At 39.8% G+C, this 26,432-nt stretch overlaps 1 protein-coding gene across 1 annotated transcript; it reads left to right on the forward strand.

Moving 5' to 3' along the window:
• The first annotated feature begins 13,529 nt into the window (after positions 1 to 13,529).
• On the forward strand, positions 13,530 to 23,542 carry SULT4A1 (sulfotransferase family 4A, member 1). Its single transcript, XM_009696462.1, has 6 exons — positions 13,530 to 13,654; positions 15,061 to 15,141; positions 15,268 to 15,394; positions 18,738 to 18,832; positions 20,368 to 20,506; positions 23,284 to 23,542. The coding sequence occupies exons 1-6, from the start codon at positions 13,592 to 13,594 to the stop codon at positions 23,289 to 23,291; spliced, it is 513 nt and encodes a 170-aa protein (XP_009694764.1). The 5' UTR covers positions 13,530 to 13,591; the 3' UTR covers positions 23,292 to 23,542.
• The last annotated feature ends 2,890 nt before the right edge of the window (positions 23,543 to 26,432 follow it).

Raw genomic sequence — 26,432 nt, forward strand, 5'->3', positions numbered from 1 at the left:
GTTTCCAGCACTCCCAAATCCGACACCTCCTCCTGCTGGGACACCAGTATGCCCCAGTCCTTCCCCGGCTGATGGGAGGAGCTCTGTTCATCGCTCTGTCCTCCCCCTTTCTCTGCCACATGTCAAGGACTCTTGTCTGCATTTTCCCATGGCCCATTTCCCTCCTACTATAATCCCTGTTAATCTTTCCATGCCAGGGACACTATGTGCCCCAGGGTTTTCTTCTGTTGTGGGGAAACAGTTGTTTGATTCCTTGACTACTACAGCAGTGACAATCACAGCTGCTGAGCTGTGAACCAGATGTAGAGGATGCAACGTAAACCCCACTTATATCTGTCTGATAAAATTAATGGACTTCTGCTCGTCAACATCTAGAATATTCTTTGATCAGACTCAGCACTCAAAAGTTGTTACACTTAAAGCAAAGGGAGGCTTGAACCATTGGGGATGTAGATACACAAAGTTTTTCTTCGGCTGTGAAATTGGTTTAAGGATTTCTTATCTCTGGCCTCTTGTTTCTTCCCCTTCACTTTCCAATCGGTCTTAGCTGTCTGTGGGACCATGTTATAAAAACATATTGGCAGAACATCTTGATTTAAGACATAAACCATAAAGAAAATGTACCAAATGACTATGCCTTGTGTGGAATCTTACTTTGTTTGTCTTGTGCAATCCTACCCTTCGTGGTTTCCACGGACTGTAAGAATCTCTTGGCAGTGAGGTTATACTTACTGGTAAGATTGGTTTCTGGTTCTTTAAACATTATTGTACTGCACAATAATACTCTTGTTATTCAATATAAAGAGTACTTTGCTTGACTAAGATTACGTGGCTACACATGACACATGCTTGCAGGGGCTTCCTGCAGTCTGTGGACATCTAACCCACCAGCTAATGTATCTGCAGTTACCTGCCATAGCCATCGGTGAGTAGGTGACAGGTCTGCACCAAGTGACACTGATTGAATATTATGTCAGGGAATCACTGCGCCTGTGTCCTCTGTTACCTGCCTATAAGCATACCCTAGTTATGGCTTGGTAAGTTGTACTTTTTCAGTGCCCTGGCTTGCTACCTAACTAGCTAACATGTACTAGTGGCCTCCGCATGATGTGACGGACCAGTGAGCCCTAAGCACAAGGAATCCAATTCTTCCCACCTATTCGGACCTAAGCACAAGGAATCCAATTCTTCCCCCCTACCCAGAAATACATAGGTCCAACACTGTCAGTCAGTCAGTCCTGATTTGTGCAGTCATAAATGAGGGGAGGATTGGACTGACTGGTTGCCCAAGGATGTTCCCAGGCTGTGGGAGTTTGGAGGCTGGGCGCTGTCAGACACAGTGACGTGAGGCAGCTGCGGTGGATTGCAGAGGTTTTCCTGGGTAATGGCAAGTCTGAGATGGCCTTACGCCATTGTAGCTAAGGCTCCTAAGGCAACACAAACATCTGCATGGATGTTTGTGTGTTACATTAGTTGACTTGCCTTAATTTCCAGTGTTCTGGTATGGAACTCCTCCCAAGAGTTTTGTTGGTGTTATTTTGTAACAACAGTTTTGCAGTTGCAAAAGAGCTAGGTCCTGCTATTCTGGATTTATAGTCCTATTCTTTCTGCAGGATTTTGGTGCCTTGAGCTGAATTCATTTTCATTTAAAGAATGAATGCAAATGTTACTGGCCTAGAGGCATGCCTCAGGAAATCAGGAGGTTGGCTTAAAAATCAAGAGATTTTTACAGAAAAAATGTTTGGGATTCTTTTCCTTTGATCTCTGTTTTTTGAGGCAATATTATACACACTTACAAGCTCTTCCCTGTGAAATGAAGCGATAGGAAACCTCTGTTAGTTTTATGAATGTGGATGAACAAGTTAGTTAATGTCTTTAAAATCAGGATATGGTATTTAACTTTTTCTCTTTTACAATAACATCACAGTTACTTGGTTTCTCTATCTTAATTCATTTATAAAGCTCAGACATCATTCCATTTTAGCGCGATATGGATGTGCATCAGTTCTCGTACCAACTGGCCGGAAAGAATAGACTTCTACAAACAGAAAGGGAACAGCAAACTGCATTGCGTGGTGGAGATATGTTTTGTAGTTATCCTTTTAGGGCTAACATACAGAGTCCATATTTAAATCTGATTTCATGCCCTTGGTGACTGAATTCATGATCCTTCCACCAATTAGAAGAGTAAATGCTACTTAAACTGACTCCTTTGAGGACCACCCAGGTGCAGAAGGTAACACCTGTAGACAAGTGTTTCTGGGGATTAGGGCCATTGCGTTCCTGTGCTTTGAATGTACTTTTGAAATGAGTCTACCTTTTGTTTTATTTATGTATAGCTCAAAATACCTTCTGGTATTGACTCAGTCTTAAATACTGCTAGGCAAAGAAATGATAAATAAAAACATCAAATAATAAGTAATTGAAGACAAAGTTAAGCTTGCCACTGATGCATTTGACTTGATTTCAGTGGGAGTCAAATTGAATAGGTTCTTACCTGCCTCAAACAGGAAATAAAGGTGGAGAAGAAAAATCTGTTGTTAAGGAAAACTTGTTTTTGTTATCTAGCTAGCAGTGTTTCTCTCATGAGCCTTTTATCAAACCAGTGAAGAAATATTACTAGAGACAGAGCAAATGGTTCGGATTCAGAACAATTCTCCAGCTACCTAATAGGTTTCACTGGGTCTTTTGCAAATGTAGCGTAATTGCTTCCCTCCTGTGAAGTAGTGCAAAACTCAAGCAGCTTGCTTTTTGAAAGCAGGCTTGGGGGAAAAAAAAAAGGGAAAAAGTTTTTACACTATGTAAAAAGTGTATTCTGGACATGTGAAATAACTGTTGACTGGATTAGATGATAATGGCCTCAAAGACTAAAGAATTGGAGAATTATGTAAATCAGCCAAACCCAACAGCCAGTCATTCTCTTTTCATATTAATGTTCATCTTTCATTGTGAAGATATTAATGAAAGGAAACAAAATGCTTGAACATTGGACTGAATTAGATTAAGCACACATAATTTTTCATTCTTATTATGCAGTCTCGTATTAAATGAAGACTTTTCTCTTGTTGGGTACAGGGATTCATACACTCTATGCTGAGGGGAAGGAACTACCCCCTGTATTGTCCCATCAATACTGCTTTAGAAGTGATGCAAGATTTGATACACTGAGCATGTGGTATGATTTTTTGGCTAAAAATTCTGTAACCTTGGATAAGGCAATCTTTTTGTCTGCATTTTCCACTGGAGCCATGTGGATGTATTTCTTGTCTACCAGAATTTTTCATGTATAATGACAAGAAATTCTCTTGGACGAAGGGTGTTACATACCAATCTGTATTTTTATAGAGAAACTAGCAAATTATGGCTCTGAAATTGAATTAAACATCTAGGTATTAAAGCTGAGCACATAATAATGCTAGTATGTAGGAATGTGTTTTTCCCCTCAGTGGGAGGCAGCGATGAACAGAGGATCAATAATGTGAAACACCCAGCATCTCATCGCTTTGACCCTATTTCTGTAACACTTTAGAGAATCCAGGAAGGTGGGGCACAAGAGCTGAAATAATTATGGTTCTGTATGCCAAAGTCTTTTACAGACTCTTACAAAAGAAACGAACCATTTATGTCATGTGTTAATCCTGTAATATATTGCATATTCAGAAGCAAGAGAAGTGTTTTGCTGTGTGTGCGTGCAGACAAGACAACATGGCAGAGGAAATGGGTCACCATTATAACATCCCAGCCAAATTGGGCTGTGGGCTTAGGAAAGCCACTGTGAGGGGAGTGAAGGGGTACTGAGGAACGTCAGGAAGGAAGCATATCATGGGGCTGAAAGTGTAGGAGAGGTTTAGCTAGTTAAGTCTGAGGCAGTGGCTGGGATAGTAAAGGATAAAAAGTAAAAGGAAGAGCACTGGAGAAACAACTGAGGAGGGATTTTTGTCACTAAATAGCAAAATATGTCTATAATTTAAAAATGCAAGCTGTTTTCCTATGCTTTTACCTACCTTCTGTTTATAGTGCAGGATGTGAAGGTCCTCATCCTTTGTAAGGCTGCAAGTTCTAGATGATGGCATTATATCACCATATGGGATATAGGCAATGATGCTGAATTAACCCTTTACTGCATGAATAATAAATTCATCTAAGGCAACAAAATGAGACAAGTGTGAAGCAGGTGAGATGAGAATCATGTTCAGAAGACACATACTGACTATACGTGCAGCAGTCCAGATTTTGCAGTGCATTGGCTGCTTTACAGTGTCCTGTTGATGCAAGGCAAACAAACCCAGGTTACCCACCCAGTTAAAAGCCTGTTTACTGCTGATCAGGGTTGCCAAAGTAGCACAGAACAGCTACAGGCATTGCTAAAATTGGATTGCTCTATGCATATATAGCTGAAGTGCACATTATTAACGATCAATGTCAGTGCTTCTATTGGATCAACAGTGCTTTCTATCAGAAATAGTGTGTTCCCTTCAAGGATTTTGCTGCAATACTGAGAAAACCCATGGTGATAGAGATTGGCTGGTGCCCTTTTATATTCCCAGTTAGATCTATTTCTAATTCTGAAGAGCAGCAATAGAATAAAAATGGCTGTAGTTTGCCTAAAGCTGCAGTTCAGCAGACAGAGGGAACGACTGTGTGCTAAATATGAGTCGAGGCATAGGTACTTTGCAAAGAATGGTTTTGCTTAGGGCAGCTATAATTTGAGGGGGATTCTGTTTGAGGAAAAAATGCTTTATGCCCTGACCTTAGACAACCAATGGCTGACTTGAACAGGCTGTGTAGTTTCATGCTTTGAGGGTAAACAATGTTTCTTGAAATTCTAAACCAAAAATGTGCTGCTTTTTTTTTTTGCATGTATAACTCTTACCTGCAATGGTTTCGCATTATACTAGTGGTGTGCTGCCTTCTTGCAACTTAACCACCTAATATATGCAAATGCACATTAATGTGTAGGCAGGTTTTGCCTAACAATTTTCCTGGAAAGGACTGAAACTGAGGCATAGAATTGCATTATAAGTGGTAACAGACGTCTTCTGAAATACACTTACCATATGGTGAGAGGAACACGTTCACAGCAAAGGGTATGAGAACTACCTCAACACAAGTTTCTGATTGTCTCCTGCCTACTGATCCTGTTTCAATCAGCAGGGCTCAGTAGGAGGCTCTGTGTTTAGCCACAGACCATATCATGACCCTGTAGGACAGAATGTGTAAGTGATATAGTTGTGCTAGAAATCAGCAGCACTAAGGGTAACTATGCACTTTTCTTCAACATAATGAAGTCCTTGAGAGTGATTTTAAAAATCGACTTGTCATTTCAGCAAAACTGTCTTCTGCATTGTTATCCTTGGTACGGTGTTGTCACCTGTATGAAGATGATAGGAAATTAGACACAGTGGGGGGACTTTCTGGTGGAGATTGTGAGCTCCTCCTGGGCTAATGTACGACACAGTTTAGGCATGTTTTTGAGGTAGGCTCAGAAAGGTTGGGAGAATAGGACTGGCCGAGGCAGCAGGAGGGCAGGATACAACTGAGGTAAGATTGGGATAAGGGTGTGCACCTTCTTACGTATGCTCCAGAGAGGAGGTGAGATTTGAGAATTTGCGAACACACCTTTTGCCCCTCACTGTGAGGAGGTGCCATTGTTAGCTTACGTGGCCAAAGTTTGCCAGATAATTTTTGGATGTTTGAGGCGGAATCTGCCCTGTAGCATATGTTAACCAATAAAAGTACTCTTCCTCTGTGAATTACTGTCCTGTTGGCCAACACTTTAGTATGACTGCATGATCCTAAGCGCTCGCGCTATTGTTGTGAAAGGCATGGTGTCTCTGAATTGGGTCATGAAGATGTCCATCAAAGGGAGGAGCCTGGGGAGAGAAGGTAACAACTGAATGTACTGGGTTGACTTTAGACCTGGTCAACCTTGAATAAGTGTGGGAAGGGTGAAAAGAGATGTTATTCTGTCCAATAGTTGGTAAGGGAGCAAGCAGGCTTATCTGTTGTTTTCATGTTCTGCTCATGTTATACTATACATTTTTTCTTTTTGTTTTAGCATGATAGGTGTTGTGCTCTCTTAAACCATGGGAACATGTTTGATTGGCGGGTAGAAACTGAAAGAGAGAAATAATCTAAGGGTATGGGTAGATGTCCTCTTTTAAAAGCATCTGTGCTAGTGTAGGATGTTAGTGTCCTTAGTCTGCTGTTTGTAATTTCCCTTAAAGAGCCACTCGCAGAGTATTTTGTGTGGATGTATTCTAGTTTGTCCCAGGCCAAATTTGCTAGGTGAGTTGATGCCAAAAATAGAAACTCCTTAAGCTAATTTGGCTGATTTAATTTTAAGTGAATTGGAGTAACTTCACACAAGCTGCTCCATTGGTGATGACATCTGGTGCAGACATGATGAGCATCCATAGACATGGACAAATTTTACCAGTCCAGCTAAAGCTCAGAGAAGAGTAAAATACTTTTCACTTTGAAAATCTGATACCAAGAAATATCAGTTACCAACCAATGTCAGCTGTCAGTGAAGGACCTGTAACACAGTGTGGGACACCTAGATACAACGAGATCATGGATGTGGAGAGAAGCATGAAGACACAAATCATGACTCTTCAAGAGGCAAATAAAGAAAAAAATCAGAAGGCGAATAAAGACAAACTCGTGGCTTGGTTTTAAATCCCTAGATTTTGAGCAATCTGTGGACCTGACTCTCAGTTCTTAGAGCTGTTAGTATACTACTTACCTAGTCCTTGCTACAGTGCCTGTGAGGATGTTGTGGCTTATTAAGAGGGATGGAAAAGAAATGCTTTTTGCCCCAGCTGTCCTCAAGAAGAGGCTTTTTCCTCTGCCTGCTAGGACAGATTAGGGTAGCTGTGGGTTAGATGCAATGGTTAGGGAGTATGTGACTCTTCAGCTATTTTTCTTTTGGTTTTGTATAAAGTCTAAAGTAGGCAACATAGACAGTCCAGTTATCTGCTTCACCATGGCTACGCTAGTAAATTAGCACCCTAGACAGAGGCTCTGGCAGGCTGTCATCCATGCTGTTTCCTTTCTAGCATGTTCCCTGACAGTTTTGCTCCCTCCCAGACAATGTGCTCCCCAGCACGGTGTGGCAGATAGCTGGAGGCAGGGACTGTCCCCAGGAAGCTATGGATGAGGCTGCCTTGCTTTGGGAAATGGATTTCTGTGGATGTGGGTTCGGCTGTCCCACATGTCCTCACAGAGAACAGGCCCTGGTGTGTTTTATTTACTAGTGTTATTCCAGCTTTAGGATCCAGCGTGCTCAAAAGTGTCAGTACGCTTTTTTACTCCGTGCTGCTGCTGTTGGTGTTAGGTGTGAAAGATGCTGCATCGCTTGACTTGCTCTATGGAAGTGGAGATGCCTCAACAGTCGATGCCTGGTCTGAGATGCGCTGTGGTCGATTCTACGCTGTTCATCCTGTCCTCTATTGAGTAGTTAGTGTGCTAATGTAAGGGAGAATTAGGACTCGGGCCATTTTTTAAAAATAGTATTAATGCATTAGCCAAAAATAACACTGTTTCGTCACCAGTTCACTAAAGCAGTGCTTTAGGATACTGTATGTATACATAGTAGCAATAATTCCATGGATAATACAGGTATGTAAACAGTTCAGTGACAGCTTTTTTGCCAAACAGAATGTATATTTTAGTCCTAAATAGAATACGGTTTTCATAGTTTGCTGTTTACCACCTCTGGTGAAACACATTTGAAACACAACTCAGACCTAATGGACTCGTGTCTACATTCTCTGACATGAGTCTAGTGAAAGACAAGCAGAATTTAGCCTGTTGCTTTTGTTTTAAAAGCCAGTAGCTGCAAGTGGAAAAATAAACTGATTAATAAGTCTAAAAATCCAAGGCTCTGCTTAGCGAATGTTACTAGCAATTGTGCAGTTAACACTTGTTTCAACTCCAATCTTATTTAAGCTATTGCCATCAGTTTCAGAAGGTCTGGATTCAGTTTCCTCGTGTTCCACAGAGTCCCTTGACAGGTCACTATTGAACTTGGGGGCATTTAGGCCAAGTAAAAGGGGCATTAATATTAGAGGATGAATATTCAATACTTTCTGAAAATCAGGCCCTCTAATATATATTTAATTGGTCAGTCAAAAATACTGGCAATATAACATTGTGATTTCAGTCTTTATTCTGAATCCTGAGTCTCATCTAGGAACACAAGAATTGGAAAACATGGTATTAAGGTGTGTACATTGTTTTTGTCATTAAAACCCTAATAGAGAATGAAAATCCCTGTTCTTAAGGCAGTTGGAATTCCAAGATGTAGGAGAACTTGAACATACGGACCTCAAGAGGAGATATTTTTATGGTTTGGAAATTGTTTTCTTCTAATGGAAAAATCTAACTTTCCCTCCACTGTTGTAGGGTGAAGATGAATCTGTCAAACTTACCTGCAGATATACACTGAAATTGGTGAAAGGGGAATGAGCTTGGAGGCAATTAGAACAACTATGTGGGGAATTGCTTTACAGCACTTGCTAAGCCAATCTGACAGCTTTAGCAGCCCTCATTTTTAATGAGCACTTACATCTTCCAATGCTATAAAAAAATTATGAGTCATAATGGGTCCGTTGCATTGTATTAGCTGAAACTTGATCAAGCATTGGTAGATCAAACCAAGTGCAACTAATTGGGACTGCTAAAAGACTGTTAATACTAACATTAGTATTTCTTTATTTTATTTTTCCACGTGGTTCCCAAACAAGGGGTAAATAAAAGGAATGTACTGAAGACCTTTGTGTCCTAGAGCTGCAGGTTTGTCCCATGTTAGCTGATATGGAGGGGAGAAAACTGAAATAAACTATATTAGAAACCATGAAGGGAAGAAAAATTTAACAGGAAATTTTGATTTTGTATCTGCCACTTCACTTTGAACAAATCTGTGAGGTCCAGTGGTTGCACGGGAGTGTGCCAGTGGGCAGAAAGCAGTGCGAGGACCCAGAGAACAGCTGCACTAAAGAATATTTCTCCCTCATACAGAGACTAAATTTGATGTCAAAAGGTATCTCATGCATAGAAGCAGAAAGGAGTAGCTGTGGTGTTTCAGAGTTTTGGCTGTCTTGCTGTGCTGTCTGGTTGCTGCTGCAGCAGTTCCACTTACTGATAAGCAGAGGCAGTATGGCCATAAACTAACTTTGCTATTGTTGCTGAGGCATTGGCCATGAAAGAGGGTACAAATGAAGAGTTCCCAGTCATCATAGGGGCTGCTGTAGGCATGATAGGATTCTTAACGAGCCCTGCTTTCTGTGCATCATTAGGCATCACAGAAAAGGACAGTGCAGCCCAACTAGCACACTTTCAGACTGCTGTGACCGAGCTGCTTTTGTACATGCTGTTACACAGAGTAGAAATGCAGGTTCACAGACAATTAAAAAAACTCTCCTAAAAACCTGCAAATTCTGGCAGTAGCTTATCACAGCTGTTTCCCATCCCATCTCTTTCCAGATATTGTGTGATAAACTGGAACACTCCTGAAGTGTTGTATTGACATAGCAGAAGAGCTTGTCAGGGAAGAGCATTTCTCAGGTACAGTGTACTGAAGTTCCTTAGATGCTGACTGGCTTTATTTTAGTTGGAATTGGATAAACGTAAATGAATTCCATATCTGTTTTGGCAATATGATCTTGGAGGTAGGAGGGCCAGCAGTCTTCCTCCAGGATGAAAGGTGGGTCTGCCGCAGCTGGCAGAAGGAAGGGTAGAATAGCTGGGTATTTATGAATGTGGCATCTGGTGCCTCATGCCCAAAGGCTGACAGATAAATCCTGTTTGTCAGTGACTGCTTACTCTTTCTGTACTATCCCAAGTGAGGCATGCACGAATCTGCATGTGCATTCAGCAACTCAAGAAGAAAATGATGGAAAATACTGGAGATGCACAAGATCCACTGATTGTTTTGAAGAAAAACCTTGGCTTCATATACATACATGCTAGCTTTTCCACTTAGTGACCTAATCCTTTAATTTCACTTAAAAAGTGAGTAACTGAAGTGACAATAAATCATTGTTGGCAGCCAGGTCAGAAATCTAGGGAGTATAAAGATAAGCTCTGCATCTTTTTTTTCTTTAGCTCCCTTCATCTTTTTTCTTCCCTCCAACGAGTATCATCATTTTCCCTTTTACGAAGAGCGTTTCTGCAACATTTACATCTGGCCAGATTTTGTGATAGACTGGGATTATCAGAGATTATTCCCATGATTTCCTTTGAAAAATCTCAGTTTCAGCAATTTACTCTAGCTTCCACCCATCAAATGGTGCTCTTGCGCATCTCCACAGACATCAGTTTAAGTCAGTTGGTTCAAATGGCCAATTGCTGTATGCTTTATATGCAGATGGGGAATCAGGGGCTACAGCAGAAGACTCGCACTCACCTCCCACAGTGGCAAAGTCAATAAATTCTGCTAGCCCCAGTCTAGGCTTGGGCCTCTCATCACATGCATAGGTACAGTATCCCAGTTTGCCTTTCCGGCCAGCGGGTGTTCCCAGGGGCTAGGGAATCATGCCCTAGCAGCTAGGTCTGGAATTTGGGCTGCCATTTGTCTGTTGGTAGGATAAGCTATCATTTCTAAACCAAAAGAACATTCAGCTCTGATACCTGTAATTTAATTTGAATTGGTTTTAATCCTAACAGAGATGTGAGGAGGTTATATATATCTAATTATATATATAAAGGCTTTTTTTTCTTTTTAAACAAATAAGCCTGTGATGTTTTAGTGTGGGTTGGTGTTTTTTTTTTTTTTTAAACAGGAGATCAAGTTGATGATAATTTTTGATATGGGGCTCTTGGGAATGTGTATGTGGGATAAATGATAATTGATTAAGGGTAACAAGTTGAAAAATCACGGTTCCCTCAAAAGTTAAATCTCTAGTTTTCATTTGTGTTAAGACCCTGAAAATCCTAAGCAGAGTAACTTGAGTGCTAATGTGGAAAAAAATCAGGCTAATCTAGTGGGTGACAAAAGTGAAAACAAGCACAGAGTTCATGGGTTGGAGAAATCAGGATCAGTGGTCCTACTGCAGGTGTAGGGAGGAGAAATTCTAACCTGCTGGATGGCCAGAAGCCAGACATCTAAACTGTCAGCTTGCAGGCTTCCCCTTTGTAGAAAAGATACTGCAGAAATACTGTTTGCTGTGTGAATTGGAATAGGATGCTGGAATATATGCAGCACTACGTACCTAACTACAATAATTTGTGTATGTACATGCTAATAATTAGCATTGAGGTTCACAGATTTAAAGCACTGTTTTAAAGAACCTGTGCTTGATGGAGATCTTTATCTTTCCGCCTTGAGTACCTGCCATATGCCCAGCATTACTATTTCAATGAATCACTGTTTTTGATGGAAGCACATTTAGATGAAGACTTCTGAGCTTCCAAAGGCCTGCTTCCTCCTGAACCAGAACCCTTCTTCCCCATGCCTCCTGCATGAATATGTCTTTTCCTACCTTTGCAGTGCTCTGTGGATCTGCTGGTAATCAAGCCAAGTCCAGCGCGTGGCTACGGGTCTGAGCAGAACTAGGTAAGGCCATGGCGGCCTTAGGTTCTCACCTTAGGTGCTCCCAGGTTCTCACCTCCTGCTTACCTGGTGGACTTTGTGGAGAGCTGGTAGGGAACACGCTGCCCTCCTGAAGTTTCAGCATAGTTCTGCCTCAATCCCGTGGCCCTTCTGTGTTCAGAGGCACAATGGAGATGGCTTCTTTTTGCCTAGAGAGCAGCTGAGTAATGAAAAATTAGAAAGTCCTGGTAGTGTTATTTATCCCCATACAGTTATTCCTTTTCCTTTCATGGAACAAGGTTGCTGTAATAGCATTTTTCTTTGCAAGCAGAATTGGAAATACAGAAATAAATTATGGACAACCAAGGTGTTTCCTGTCAGAATAAATATTTAATGAGAACAAGGGTTGTTTGTGCTCATTTAGAGTCACAAGGACTGATACTGAAGTACTATATGTATGTTAATTTTAATGTATAAAATGTATGCTTGGACTTAAAAATGCAGAGTGAACAGCCTCAGGGGCAAGTGTGTATTAAGTCTGTGGCAGCTGTCTCTGTGGGTGACGATAATGTAAAAGTTTCAGGGTTTTACCAAGCCATTTTGATTTACCCACCAATCAGTCAGGAAACAGAGGAATCTTAAAGTACTTACTCTCCAAAGCAATTCTTGGAGGTATGTGTTCTTTCACCTTGTACCCGGGCTGTGTTCACTCGAACCACCCTCTAAAGTACATCGGCTTTTTTTAACTCTTCCTAGCTCAAATTAAAAAAATACCAGAATAATGATACGCTAGTTTTCATTGTGTTGGAGCAACATACGGAATTTGTGCAAAACTTGTCTGTTAGTGTGTACAGTGATGCTAGTTAACATGAAATGACTAGCTGTTGTTACAAGTTACTTGCAACTTACAAGTTATTTTCAAGTTAAAAAGGGAACAAAAGGGATGATCTTAGAGTTTACAGCAAATCTTTCCAAGGACTTGGGATGTTGAAGTGGGCTTGGGCTTTGTAAAGAGTTCTGGAACAATTACTTGTTCCTTTAAGCAACAAGAGAAAGAACAAATCCCGGTCTCATTTTCCTTACTGCTCACAACTCTTAAATAATTAGTCTGTCTGTCGCAGTATCCAGGATGTCCCATGACCATGTGACTTGTCATCTAAATTGTGGGGTCCCTTCCCTGCCACCTCCCTTTGATCTCTCATTCTGTTCCTCCATCTCACCAAAAGCCCATGCCTTGCGCTTCATAAGCCTCTGTCAAATATCTCTGAACCTTTGTTTGCCTGGTTTGAGGGTTTCCTACCTGCCTGAAGGTAAAGTCATTTAAAATAGTTTTCCTGTTCAAACTTCCATTTTCCAAAGCGCAGTCATTAAGGCTGTGATATCTAATGGTTGCTTTGTAAATGTCCTCGGACTGGAGAGAGAGACGTAAGTGGGGCCTCTAAAGTTTATGACTAACTTCCAATGCAACGATGCATTCAGTGGTTTATCCAGTCCATAATGTGAAGGTATAAATAGACTCTGAAATTATTGCATAACAGTAGAATTGCCTACAATTTAGAATAGAAGACGCTGGCAGTCTCCCAGTATACCCGCTAATGCATTTGGTGAACTTGGATGATCTCTCTCTGCTTCAGTTTTTCAATTTCTAAAATGAAAATAGTAATATTTTTGCCTAGCTAATGTTCGCAGGGGAGAAGCTTTTAAAAATGCTTTCCAATTCACAGGTAAAATGATCGGGAGACAGAAACGTATTTACATTATTACTGAAGAAAAAGCTCAGGTCTTGTACGTGAAAGGAGATCTTCATGTGCTTAAAATAAAACTAAGGGAGCAGGCGTGCTGCGTTAAAATAGTAGTTATGGACTCGGTTCACAGCAGACTGATAAGTACCAAAGTTACCGTTATTTCTACGTCTAGGTCTCCCTTCATATGCTTCTGTTTAGATAAGAACTGTAATACAATCTGTTCTCTTTCATTGTTTACGCAGGCACAGGCTTGCTACAGGAAGTGGTCTATCTAGTGAGTCAGGGAGCTGATCCAGATGAGATTGGACTAATGAATATAGATGAACAACTTCCAGTCCTAGAGTACCCTCAGCCTGGTCTGGACATCATCAAGGTACAATTTATTGCAAAGAAAGTCTTTCAGCGTTTCGGTATCTTTTTCCTCGTTCCATATTTATCACTTCATTTCATCCTGTGTCCTTGCCCTTTTCATCACTGGACTTGCTCAGTTTGTTGGAATGAGTCAGAGTATTATTAGGGTATTTTAAAATTGCTTTTATTGAGCTTTATTATACTCTATTTAATGCTTCAGATGTTTCTCCATGTCCTAAGTATCTTGGCAATGGGTTTTCTGAATAAAAGTTCCGGGCCTCCCTTGCTTAGGTAAACAGAAGCTGCTCAAATGTGGCAAATTTGCTTTGATTCCTTCCCTGAATTTGCGAAAGAGGAACTACAAATACAGATATCTATGGATCTGTAGACCCACTGCTCTGAATTCACTCATCTAAATCCTTAGACTCTGTAGGTGTAGTTTCAGGAGTTTGGAATATTCTGCATGAAATGACTTCCACACTGGTAAGAATCACTCGGAGTCTAGTGGCGTGGTAAGTGTGATCTTGTCATTGCTGAACCTACTTCTGATACAGGCGTATCTTGGAATGATTAGGCAAAATACTGGGCACCATCCTGTAACAGCTACAGTGCTTGTTGAATTGAGCTAGCTAAGGCTGGCAGAGCTAGATTTAAGCTGCTTCTGGTCTCAATGACAACTGCAGCATCAGCCTACATTAGGCTGAGAGTATTTAGGGCTCCAAGGTTGCTTTTCTTTCATGTGTGTGATGCCAAGTCCAATGAGGCCGCAGTGCTACCTTGACACAAATAAGCGGTGGCAATAGTGAGAGGTTTAGTTTGAGATCACACGTTGTTACACATACTATGTGCTAGCAACTTGATGAATATGGAATTAGGCAGTTTTTAACTACTGGAAGATGATTTTGTATCGTAAGATGATTTTGTCTCAAGTTGCAGAAAAATACTCTGAAAGATGTTCACACACTCAGATAAACCTTTGGATTGTCTCGGCCTAATTCTGAGGATAAAATAAATTGCAAGAGTAAAATTTTTGAAGTCAGGAAGTGAGGGGTAGGGTTTTCAGAGCTCCTAATACTTTTTAAGGAATTTTAGTGGAAGCATCACTGGAAACAGAGTTGGTTTGGTACTAAGAATCTTCAACTGTTACTCTCTCTTCCTGAGCAGGTGCTACAAATGGAAGTACTTTGAAAAATAAAAGGGGAAAAAAAAACAACAAAAAACTCCTACACATTATCCAGCTTTTTGATATTTAAAAAACAGATGTAACTCCCTGACCTGATTTCTAGTCCCAGACCTCTATTAATTTAAGAAGTGAATTTGTGAATGTGACTCAGTATAGTAAAGGACTTCAAGTATGACAGTTTAGGACAGCGCAGGATGTGCCAAAAACTAATGCAGAATAAGAAATGTTTGTCTGCTTTATTTTAGGAATTGACATCTCCGCGCCTCATAAAAAGCCACCTACCGTATCGTTTTTTGCCTTCAGACCTCCACAATGGCAATTCAAAGGTAAAAAGGAAATTAAATCATGTTTATTTAACTATATTGGCAGCAGTTGTTTAAGTGCTTTGGAAATGGGGTGGGGAAAAAGCTTTCAATAAGATGATTATTTTTTTCCCCCCCCTCCTGTCATAGGTAATATACATGGCTCGCAACCCCAAAGACCTGGTGGTGTCTTATTACCAGTTTCACCGCTCCCTGAGGACCATGAGCTACAGAGGAACATTTCAGGAGTTCTGCAGAAGGTTTATGAACGACAAGTGTAAGGAGCTGTTCTCTCTGCACACGCTGTTACACATTTATTTTCATCTCTGCATTCCTTCTGCAAGTACAGAAGTGAACTGGATAAAGGTGCATTTGTTTTGCATATACAGCAAGGAAGTTGCTACAGATAGCGCTGCATGGACTTAGATTTGTCCATGCAGACTATGGCAATGCCTTGTAAATAACTGCCTTACAATATTTGACCCCGTGGGCTCAGCAGTGTTCCACTTAGCTGAGGCAAAACTCTGGTCCACTCTTCTAAAATTCAGTTTGCAAGGTACGAGGTACCTTCTGAAAAGTAGTGAATACTCCCGGCATCATTTGATTTCGGTTGTACCTCACTGTTAGCTGCTTCCCAGGAGTCTTTCTATTCCTCAAGTTTTGGTTTTTTATTTTCCTGGTAATTCCTTTAATATTTTTATTTCATCCAAAAACTCAATGTTTGTCCCTTGCAAGATACCAGTTAACACACAAAAATCTCTAGTTTGCAAGAGATTGATCTGGAATACATCACTAAGTTGAAGTGAGCCCCTGTAAGAAAGCAGTTGCAGGCTGCTACTGTCTGAAAAATACACCTCTATAATGAGAATACAATAACCTGCTTGACAACAGCTCATCCGTTGCTCACCCAGTAACTCCTTTGAGCAAGGGCTGTTCCGTGACACACCCACCCGCTGTGTTCCCACTGGGGGGGCACGGCCTTAAGTAGCTCCACAGCACTACCTCAGTAAACTTACAGGGAGGACGAGCCCCGTGTTCTCACATAACTGGCTGCCACTGGGCTTTTTGCCAATGGATTGCCACACTTTCTAGCTGGGAGGAGAAAAATTTCTTACTGCCTTCTATTACTCTACAAAATCTTCTCTGTGATACCTTAATGTGACACTAAGAATTCACCAGGTACCTTGTGCTCTGAGAGCAGGATCTCCTCTAGATCCAGTGCAGCAAACTTTCCTTCAACCTGGAATTTGGAGGAGTTGATGCTAAAGGAGCTGTATAACACTAAATGGAAGAAAAAAAGTAAAAGCCTACCAGTGGAGGTTATTTAAAAGGCCGTATAAACCTTTGCTACTTTCTCCTGCAAGTTTCTACAGGGAGGGTAAATGCTCTTGTTCCATTCCAGCCCACCTTCAGCTTTTTCTTTTGCATTTCCTCAGAATGGGATGTTTGTAGCTGTGATCAGGGACTTCTAGACTGGAGACATATATGAAAGACACAGTAGAAGATCTTCTAAGATAGGAGGAAAGTTCTATACTGTTTTTCATATAAGTATCCCAAGAGTTACTTGTATCTTCGTCTTGTAGCAGCTAGCTGCTTTATCACAACCTCCTAGAATCAATAAATATCACAGCATGTTCTGTGTCCATAGTTGTGCGAATGGAGTGTTTCGTAATACAGTAAATTTAGCATTTAGCTACATGTTTGCATCTCATGGAAGCAATGCAGCAGCAAAAAACGTTCATAAGAAGTCAAAACTACTGCTAGAGGGAGAAGCACTGAGCCCAAATGACACAATCCCACTCTTTTTACTGCTCCTTATACCTGCCCATGTTGAAACAAATTCAGTGCATGTTAGCTATATTCTTTGAAAGCATATAGTTGGATAGGGATTAGTCATGAATGTGCGAATTCTTTGGCATTATCCTCTAAAGCTTAAGAGTGTTTCTTACATAAAGTATAGGTAGACTCTGCTAACATAATCTTAATGGATTCTTGCCGTGTACCATTAAGAGCAGCTAGGAATGCTTTTTGCTTGACTGATGTGCTAGCTTCCTGCATGAATTTCTTTAGCGGTGTGTGGAATGGGAATAACAAAAATGGAATTTTTCCAATACCTTTATAAAAATTGAAAATGAGCCAGCTGATTAAAATAATTTTCCTATGAAACTGACCTTTTTGTCCATTGAAAATGTTCAAGTTACCAAAATTACACAAGTCTTTTTCAAAGGGAAAAGGTGGCTTCAAAATACAAAACAAAAAAATTTATAAATAGCTGCTTTGCTGAAAAGATAAAATTGACAAAAAAAATACTGGGAAAGAATGTAAAAAAACTGCTCACCATATTTGCTTAACTCCTGCCTTGATTATCTGAAGTACTTTGAGGGAATTTATCACTGGCAACAAAGAAATATGCAGAATGCATTTCTTTTTGGGTTGTCTTTCTGGTAATACTGGCAGCAAAAGATGATCTCTAGATAATAAATACCAGTGTCTGAACCTCTGCTAGACACACATAAATTGACTGAAATCAGTGCAAATACAGACTTCACCAGAGAAGTGAAAAACAAAGGAGGGAAGTCTTGTGGGGAGGGTTAAAGCTTCCATTAACCACTGCCTCAGCAGTGCTTGGGAGCACGAGCCCTCCCAGCCTAGCATCTCGGCTTCTCTTGGAGTCCTAAACCCCACGCAGCAGAATGGGGGACCTGAGGACAAGCTGCTGGTGGCATGCAGGAGGTAGGAGGCATAAGCTTTTCATCATTGGCAACCCTGCACGCTGGGCCTGCTCACAACTTGTGACGTATGGGAAGTACCCCATCACATCACTCTAAGCTTTTGGGAGCACTCAGCACCTCATGGGCACCTGTTGTAGTCTGGATTTATTGTCTAATTGAGAAAACTGATAACACTATAATTGAAACTGTGTTCTGACGTATCTGCAGAAGTCGTATGGAAGTGTTCGGAAAATAACAAAAGAAGAGAATAGGTCTTAGATTTTAGGGGGGGGGAGCAAAAGATGTAATGATAAACAGAATATTCTGTCAGTACATCCTATGTTTTTGGGAATGGCTATGAAGTGTTTTTATAGGTCTGTTTCCTCAATTCTTGTTCAATTAAGAAAGGACAATGGTTGTTAGCAATTGTTTGTCCATAATAGAGGATGTTCTATGGAACTTTCCACAAATGCTGTATATAGCTTCTAAGTGAAGGAAACTGCAGTGTGATCTGTTAATTACAGGAATTCATACAGGTTGGAGCCACTGGAAATTTGCCTTCTGCAAAGCTATCTATGTAATTTTTATTTTATCTCAATTTCTGTTTGGTAGTCAGGTGTTATTAATACTGAGCTCCAAGAGGTCCATCGTGAAATACAGTGGCATTTTCAGTTGAATATTTTATCTTTATGGTAAGTTAGTTCTTGTGAATATGCCAAACTCATGGAAAAACTCATTTTTAATGAAGTTCCTTGCTGTGCATGGCAATGGGTCAAAATCACACTGTTCTCCTGGGGCTGTGAACCACTCCAGTTAATTTATTTTTCTCCTTTTTTTTTTTTCCTTTTTGAAGAGGGCTTAATAACAAAAGTATTCATTTTCCTCATGCTAATCATAATGTCTTTGTAGTAGGATATGGTTCGTGGTTTGAACACGTGCAAGAGTTTTGGGAACATCACATGGATGCCAATGTACTTTTTCTCAAGTATGAAGATATGCATAAGGTAGGTTAGATATAGCAAAGAGGTATTTTAATTACATTTAACATCCTGGTGTTTAAAATACATAAAATACAGTATTTGCTGCTTATGTCCGTATTTGGGCTCCCTAACGTCTGATGCTGTTTCTAAAGCACTGGCATTCAACAGCTTCTGTGGACTTTCAGCACTTCCATAAACCTAGTAATTTAATGGGGAATCTGCCTGCATCCATAGGCGCTAAACTACTTGCAGAGAAGGCAGAGATGTGTGACTGTTCAGTACTTGCTACACTCAACCTTGGGCATTCATTTAAAAGAAATGTCTTGCTGTGTGTGCTGTATCAATGAGGAAAAAAGTATATCCTCAGTATTTTGTCCTATATATTTGGCATTTATTCTGATTATTTGGTTGTTCTTACTGTCTTCTGTCGTCAGTATTTTGTGCTATATATTTGGCATTTATTCTCATTATTTGGTTGTTCTTACTGTCTTCTGTGAAATAATGTTGAAAACAATTAGGGATGATCATGTAGCATAAAGTGAACATAATTATTGGGTCCTTACACTATGCTGGCTAATAAATCCACTTTATTTTTAATCAGAAATTTAGTGGAAATACTACATAGAACATTGGTTTCCATTTCCTATTGCAATAATATATTTTCGAGAATTAATGAAAATACTTCAAAATGTTTGTTTGACTGGAAAATTAATGCAAACATAGGAAAAACCCAGCTCCTACCTCTAAACCTACAAAAAGGCAAAATCAGGGTAGAACTCAATAAAACTGGATAAATTATAATTTCGGCTTTACTGAGCCTTCTGATGGAGTGGGATGCTAAAGGAAGATGTAATACAACCAGAATAATTAAAAAAGTTTAGTAGAAATTATTTCAAACCCATGGTTTTGAATAATGATGTATTCCTAGCTGTGCTCACTGACGGATTCTGCTGAAAGCTGGTGGCGTCACAGTATCTTTCTGCTTCCCAATAAACATTCCTATTTTGTCCTTGTGACTCCAGAAGCCTTACTCGTACTGAAGAACCCTGGAGTTCTGGATATAGAAGTTAATGACTGCTTATTCTCAGAGGCCACCTCACTAGATCCTTTCCCTCTATGTGAATGCAGTCCCAGAAGCTAACAATGAAGGAAAAGCTGTTCTAACATTTATAGACATTTATTTTATCAAGATTAAAATCAAAGTAACTTTTAATTCCTCCAAAATACGCTGGTATTACAAAGTGATCAGTTAAGGGTGTGGTGTTGTCTGAAGTGGGAAGCATCACGATTACATTGCAGTTCCCTATTCTAATATTTGAAGAGACAAGCTTAACATGACCATGTTCTCTGCTGACCTTTTCTACTCTAATTATTTGGAATTTGTTTTATTTTCAGCAAATGGGAAGGTGGCAAAATTTTGACAGTGGTGTTTCTACAACTTCTGCATTTGTATTTTTCACACCCATCAGGATATAACTTATTTTGAAATATTTAAACTCATTAAAAAAAGGTCATTTAAACTATTGTAAAATAAGTGTTTTTTAAATACTCTCTTGCAGGATCTAGCAACAATGGTTGAGCAACTGGTGAGGTTCTTAGGAGTTTCTTACGACAAAGCACAGTTGGAATCCATGGTGGAACACTGCCATCAACTCATTGATCAGTGCTGTAATGCAGAAGCACTTCCCGTTGGCAGGGGTATGTTTAAAACCCACAGTAAAACTCTTATTGTGGAAGTTGCAACTTAGTAACCTCCAGGATGTTGGCAAAATATTGCTATGTACATGATCAACTGACCGTTGATGCAATTTGAGTGTTTGTTTGTTTTGAAATAAAGTTAGGTAGAAGTGGCTAAAAAGGATGGAAACAGCCAAGATCAACAGTGTGTATTCAACACCATGTAACCCACTCTGTTAGAGAGGCTTTGGCTGTCTTCAACAGATTGAACTGTTCATGCTGAGAAGACTGCACCGCTCCTTCAGACCTTTGGCATGTCAAAGCCCACACAATTTCATACAGTTTTTCTTGACTTAAGCCCTTGTGTTTAAGTATATCAGATTTTCTAGAATAGCAGATAATTCTAATTTGAAGGCATCAAATGACAACGAGCTGTAGTTTTCCTTATGAGCCTTTTCATTTTCTACCTCAGCTGTTCAAAATGTGTTTAGCTTCTAGATGTTTATTTTGGTGAGGTCTTTCTCCAGGAACCTGAGGTGCCCTTTAAACTGCTGGTACATCTGTCCTTTGATAATGTCAAGAAATCAATTCCTTTCTCAGTCTTCCTTTTGATAAGCATAAAAAAAGAGACCTCAGTAAGTCTCCTTCAAACTATTTTCTGTAGGCTGCTCTACAGCACTTAACAGCTCTTTTTAAAAATGAGGGCAGAAGATCAAGATGGAGGACTCCTGTGTCAGCCTCACAAATGCCTTGTCCAGACATAAAATCACTTTATCCACTGATACAATCCAGTTTTAACTGGAACTTTCTCTCCCCATTTCCCTTGTTTGTCCATCCATGGCCGCATTAGCACTTTTTGCTACAGCACCATAACATGAAGCATGTGTTATCATGACTACAAGGTCTTTTCAGAGAAACTAATTTGCAGGTTTTTGTCCCTTACCCGGGGAGCATGACCTGAATACTTTGTTCTTAGGTTTCTTTGTAACAGCCCTTTCCATACTGCCTCTCTCAGCCAACCTTCTTGTTATCTGCAGATTTTATCAGCTGTAATTTTTATAATTATTTTCAAATCTCTTGATAAAAATACTGAATATCGTCGGTCTTTCTTCACTACTAATTTTGAGTTAACCAGTTGTTTATTCATTGATCATGCATTTTGTTGACATTATACAGTTCTATTAAAAACCACTGAAATCACATGCCTTACAAAAGTCTAGCGTATCTTTGTGTTCACCTTTAATCAGTCAAACTGTAATCTTACCAACGCTCAGGTTTGAGAGCAAGTTTGCTTTCCCGTGAAAGCAGGTTCACTGGTATTCTGTACTACCTTTGCGTCTTTCTTGGCAGAGCCTTATGCCAATTTTCCATTTCTCAGCTCAGACTATCGTCAGCGTAACTGACCCAGGATAACTTGTCCTGTTTGTACGTTGGCACAAACATTTCAGAATGTCATACTTGAAAGAAAGGCATCGCTCACACCTCCTTGCTTTTATCTGTGACGTTGCACACCTGGTATGGAAAGGCTCTTAGTACGTTTTGTAGGGGCTGTACACTCTGGTTATAACAGTAGGACCTGGAAACCAGATTCCTATGGGCAGTTCTGTATCACAACGGTGATATGGCACCTCTTTTTGCCCCAGTTCACTTATGGTAAATTACGACTTCTTCAAATAAATATCTCAAGGTTGCTGGCTTGAGGTAAAATTCTGTTGAAGACAAAGGAGTTTGTAGTTTCACTGAAAGACCTAATATATTCCCTATGGTTTCTGGCAGTCTCCATTGAACGATGTGTTTTCCTGCTCTTAGTTCTTTTGCTTTCAACTCCAATCCAACCCTCCCCTTACTACTTCAGACTGAAAATTCAGCATGTAATACAACTTGTATCTTGTGTGAAAACGACAGACCATCTGATTTGCAGTAGGATTTTACAGCACGTTGCCTAACTGATTACCAACTCACTTCTCTGCTGTGAAGACAAGATCACAAAATAACGAGTCTGGTAAGACGTCCTGAGGGCCTCGGATAAAGTGTTCTGTGTCAGTGCAAGATTTTACAAACAACAGAGCCGCATTCTCCTCCATTGACTTGCACGTAACACAAAAACTTAGGTTTGTTCCTGACCTCTGTGACCTGGAGATCTGTGGAGCGGCAGCACTGCTACATGCTACGCACAGCCCAAATCCTCCCTCCTTGTCCAGTGAAAGCCAGAAAGGCAGTTGTGAAAGAAGGTGAGGTTGTAGTACAAGAGAAAAGAGAACAGAGCTGCTGGTGAGACCTTCCACAGGCAGAAAGGTCAACTACTGTCTCTACCGGCCAGATCATCTCCATCCAGATAAACAGGGTGATGCCTGCTTTGGCTGCATGCACTGTTCTGTACGTGGTGTCAGTGCTCATTGTGTAGTAGAGCTTGCAAACCCCCAGTCAAGGGGCAGAGCCTCTTATTTATATCGTCTACAAATCTCAAAAAGAAGCTTCCACTTTGTAATAGAGAAGGGAGGGAGCTACAGCAGTTAATGTAATATTTTGTCATTTGTTCACTGTGTGCTTTTTATTAAAAATATCCTTATTTTGAATTTCTTTTGTTTGCTGTCCCTGGCTTTTACAATATTTTGTTACTTCAGAATGCAGCTTCATTAACAGTGCTTTGTTCCTTCTCTGTTTGTTTCTGTGACAAAGAATGGTGGCAGTAACGTGACAGCTTATTGTAATTTGTTTCAAATATTTTTAATTTGTCATTATTTACATTTACTTTATTATTTTGCTTTATTTTAGTTCTTCATTTTTTTTTCTTTTAGCACATTGATCTTTACTCTGAAGATAACCCTGAGCTGCTGTGAAAGCAGAACAATGATTAGATATGTTACTTATATTTGACTCTTATCACATCATAATTTACACAGTTGCATGATTCAAATCATAAACCAGGTGGGTGACTTTTTGACAAGCTATCAATTCATATGGTTAGAAAAAGAAATGTTAGAAATAATCCACTGCATATGTCCTTTATAAAACGTGTCATTTATCCATACATGTTGTTAGGGAGATTCAGAAATAAAAGGCTTATCTTTCCCAAGCAGAGGAAGAAAATGTTTTATTATTGTTATTGAAAGGGAAATACAAGCTCTTATGTTTCATGCTGTACTTTATGCAATTATAGTTGCCAGAGCAAAAGTGAAATCAGTATCGGATGTTTATGATTGCAACGTTTTCTTAATGTTTTTTTTGAGACAGAAGAAAATTGGTGAAAACAAATCATGCATTTTCAGTCAGTTTCAGGTTCTTTTGATCTTTGGATCCTGAAAACAAACCAAACCAGTATCATACCTTCAGGAGTTATAGGAGAATCCTGATTTCATAAAACAGCCCTTGCCACACATAGTACACCATCATGTTAATATGTAATTTGTAGATGTTTCAGACAGTTTTGTCTTTGGACTGAATTATAGAATTGCTGCATAAAAGCAATGGTAATTAAATTAAATGGGTATTCTTCTTATGCATTAAATGCATAATTAAGCTCCCTACATGTAGTTTTGTTCTTGCTGTTACAATTAAACTCTCTGGTAGCACAGTCCCAATTCTCCTTTCATTTATTCCAGTTGAACAAGCCTGGATTTTGTCTTTATTTATATCCAACATAAATGAGAACTGAGCCTCTCAGTCTGGTTACTCCATGGGGCTTATTCACCATCAAGTAACCCTCGCTGACTTTGAGTTAAATAAATTTTGGACTGCAGTGAAACGGTGGTTAAGGGAGCCCCAGCCTTTGACTGGTGGGTTCAGCACTGTCATCAGGTTATGCTGCTAGTTGAGTTCAGTAGAGTAGAAGAATACTCCATACAAGGAAAAAGTGTTCAGGATCTATATTGCATCCACCAAAAGCTTCCTCACGTACAAAATTAAAATTTAAATGGCACAAACTGGGTGCATGGCACTTGTTCTCTTCTGTAGATACAATCCAGGCACTGATGTTTAACAAATAATTCTCTCCCTTTTGAGAAACATAAATTCATCTGTTGAACTTATCTTTGAACATAAAATATTAGAAATTAGTAATGACAATATTACATCTCAATAATCAGAATTCAGTAATGAATTTAATACTCCGTATTCCATGTACCTTTTGGATAGTTCTCCAGCCAGTGTACGCTGAAGGCACAGTAATTTTGAAATGTATTGTTGTTAGCTATTGGAATTATTAAACAGCCATAGTTTGCACTGAAACCAGAAATCCACTTTTAAATGAATACCCAAACCAAAATCTGTATTCACTTCTGATTAAGGCTAGAGCAAAATCTCACAAAAATCTGACTTCTTTCTGTATAATACTCAGGTGGTGCAGATGACAAGGTGTATGGTACTTATTTTAAGGCTTTGCAGGGGTTGTAGCAGGGGAATTTGGCAAAACAGTGAACAGCCTTAGGTCTCACTGTGCTTTCAAGGAAAGCTAAAACTGATCAGCATCTCACAGGTGACACCTGGTGCCCTGCACAATTAGAGTGTAGATATTTGGTGTGCTGTTATGTCCGCTTTCTGACTTGCGTTCCTTCTCTGTGTTTCAGGCCGAGTTGGGCTATGGAAAGACATCTTCACTGTTTCAATGAATGAGAAATTTGATTTAGTCTATAAACAGAAGATGGGAAAATGTGACCTCACATTTGATTTTTATTTATAAAAAATGCATGCATATGATATCCAAATATAGCTAGAAGTGCTTTATGCATTCATTTATTACCTGCTGGACAAACTACTGTAGCTATTATGTGTAACAAGATTTAAAGAAAGAAAAACAATCTTAAATAAACCATATCAGATACAATTATCTTTGATCCTAAACAGCTGTTTATCTTCTAGTATTTCAATCCTTTGTCCACATGCAAGAACTTCCTAGACAATACTAGAATATTCAGCTGTTATGGAATGTATTATATGCGTATAAGGTATGTATCATATATGCAACTAGAATGTACACCTTTTCAGCCCCACATTGATTATTTAATGTGTTTTATAAAAGCTTTTCACTAGAACCTAAATAAACGTCCATAAACCAAATAAAAAATTATTTCAGAGGGAAACAAGTAACAGGCCAAAACTGTATGCTAGAATGATCTCAGGGGTTAATCGTCACATTTATTTTTATAGCAGGTATATCAAGTATAAATAAATCCCATTCCAAAATAGTGACTGATCAAAGTGGGGTTCACATTAGATTCTGCACACCCTTATCTGTATAATTTGAGTAGGTTCTTTGCACTGGCATACTCTGCAAGACAGGCCTTGTTAGGAAATACAGCTGTGATTGTCACTCTAATCCCCAAACCCACCCGTGCTTTCATGGATGACAGCGCACAGCTGTCTTCCTGATGGATGAAGTTCAGCTCCATGCCGAAGGTCAGCAAACAGAAGCTTCTTCAGCCCCCAACTCTAATTCAGTCCTTCAAAATGGCGCTTAAAATCAAGGCATCTGGTGCAGGGTCTCTTTTGAGGAATCAGAGTCTCTGACCCTTATCCCTTTCCTGGGTAGATGTGAATTTCACCCATTAGGTACAGTAAGAGAAGAGAAGGTGCTGAATATCCTCTGGTTCCACTAAAAGGTAAGGGCGCTTAGCACTGTGTACGGTTTGCGCTACTGGACTCCACCAGAACCGAAGTGGAAGATGATGGTGTGTGCCAGCGTCAGCAGGCAGAGAAAACGGCAGCGCTGAAGGAAGAGTTTAAAAATGTGCCACCAGGTGGGACTATTGCACAAACAGTCACGCAGGATAGAGTTTCGGTAATTGTTAGCCACGACTGGTCCCGATTACAATCAGGATTCAAGTTTATTTCAGTATCTTTTTTTATTCTCTATGACAGGTACACTAACAGCCTGAAGCAGGCTCCTATCACTATAGAACTCCAGAATTATTTTATTGTTCCATTAGGTAATGACATCTATGCTTTTTAG

This window comes from Cariama cristata, unplaced genomic scaffold, assembly GCF_000690535.1.
Source record: "Cariama cristata isolate BGI_N322 unplaced genomic scaffold, ASM69053v1 scaffold9150, whole genome shotgun sequence".
Classification (NCBI taxonomy): Eukaryota; Metazoa; Chordata; class Aves; order Cariamiformes; family Cariamidae; genus Cariama; species Cariama cristata.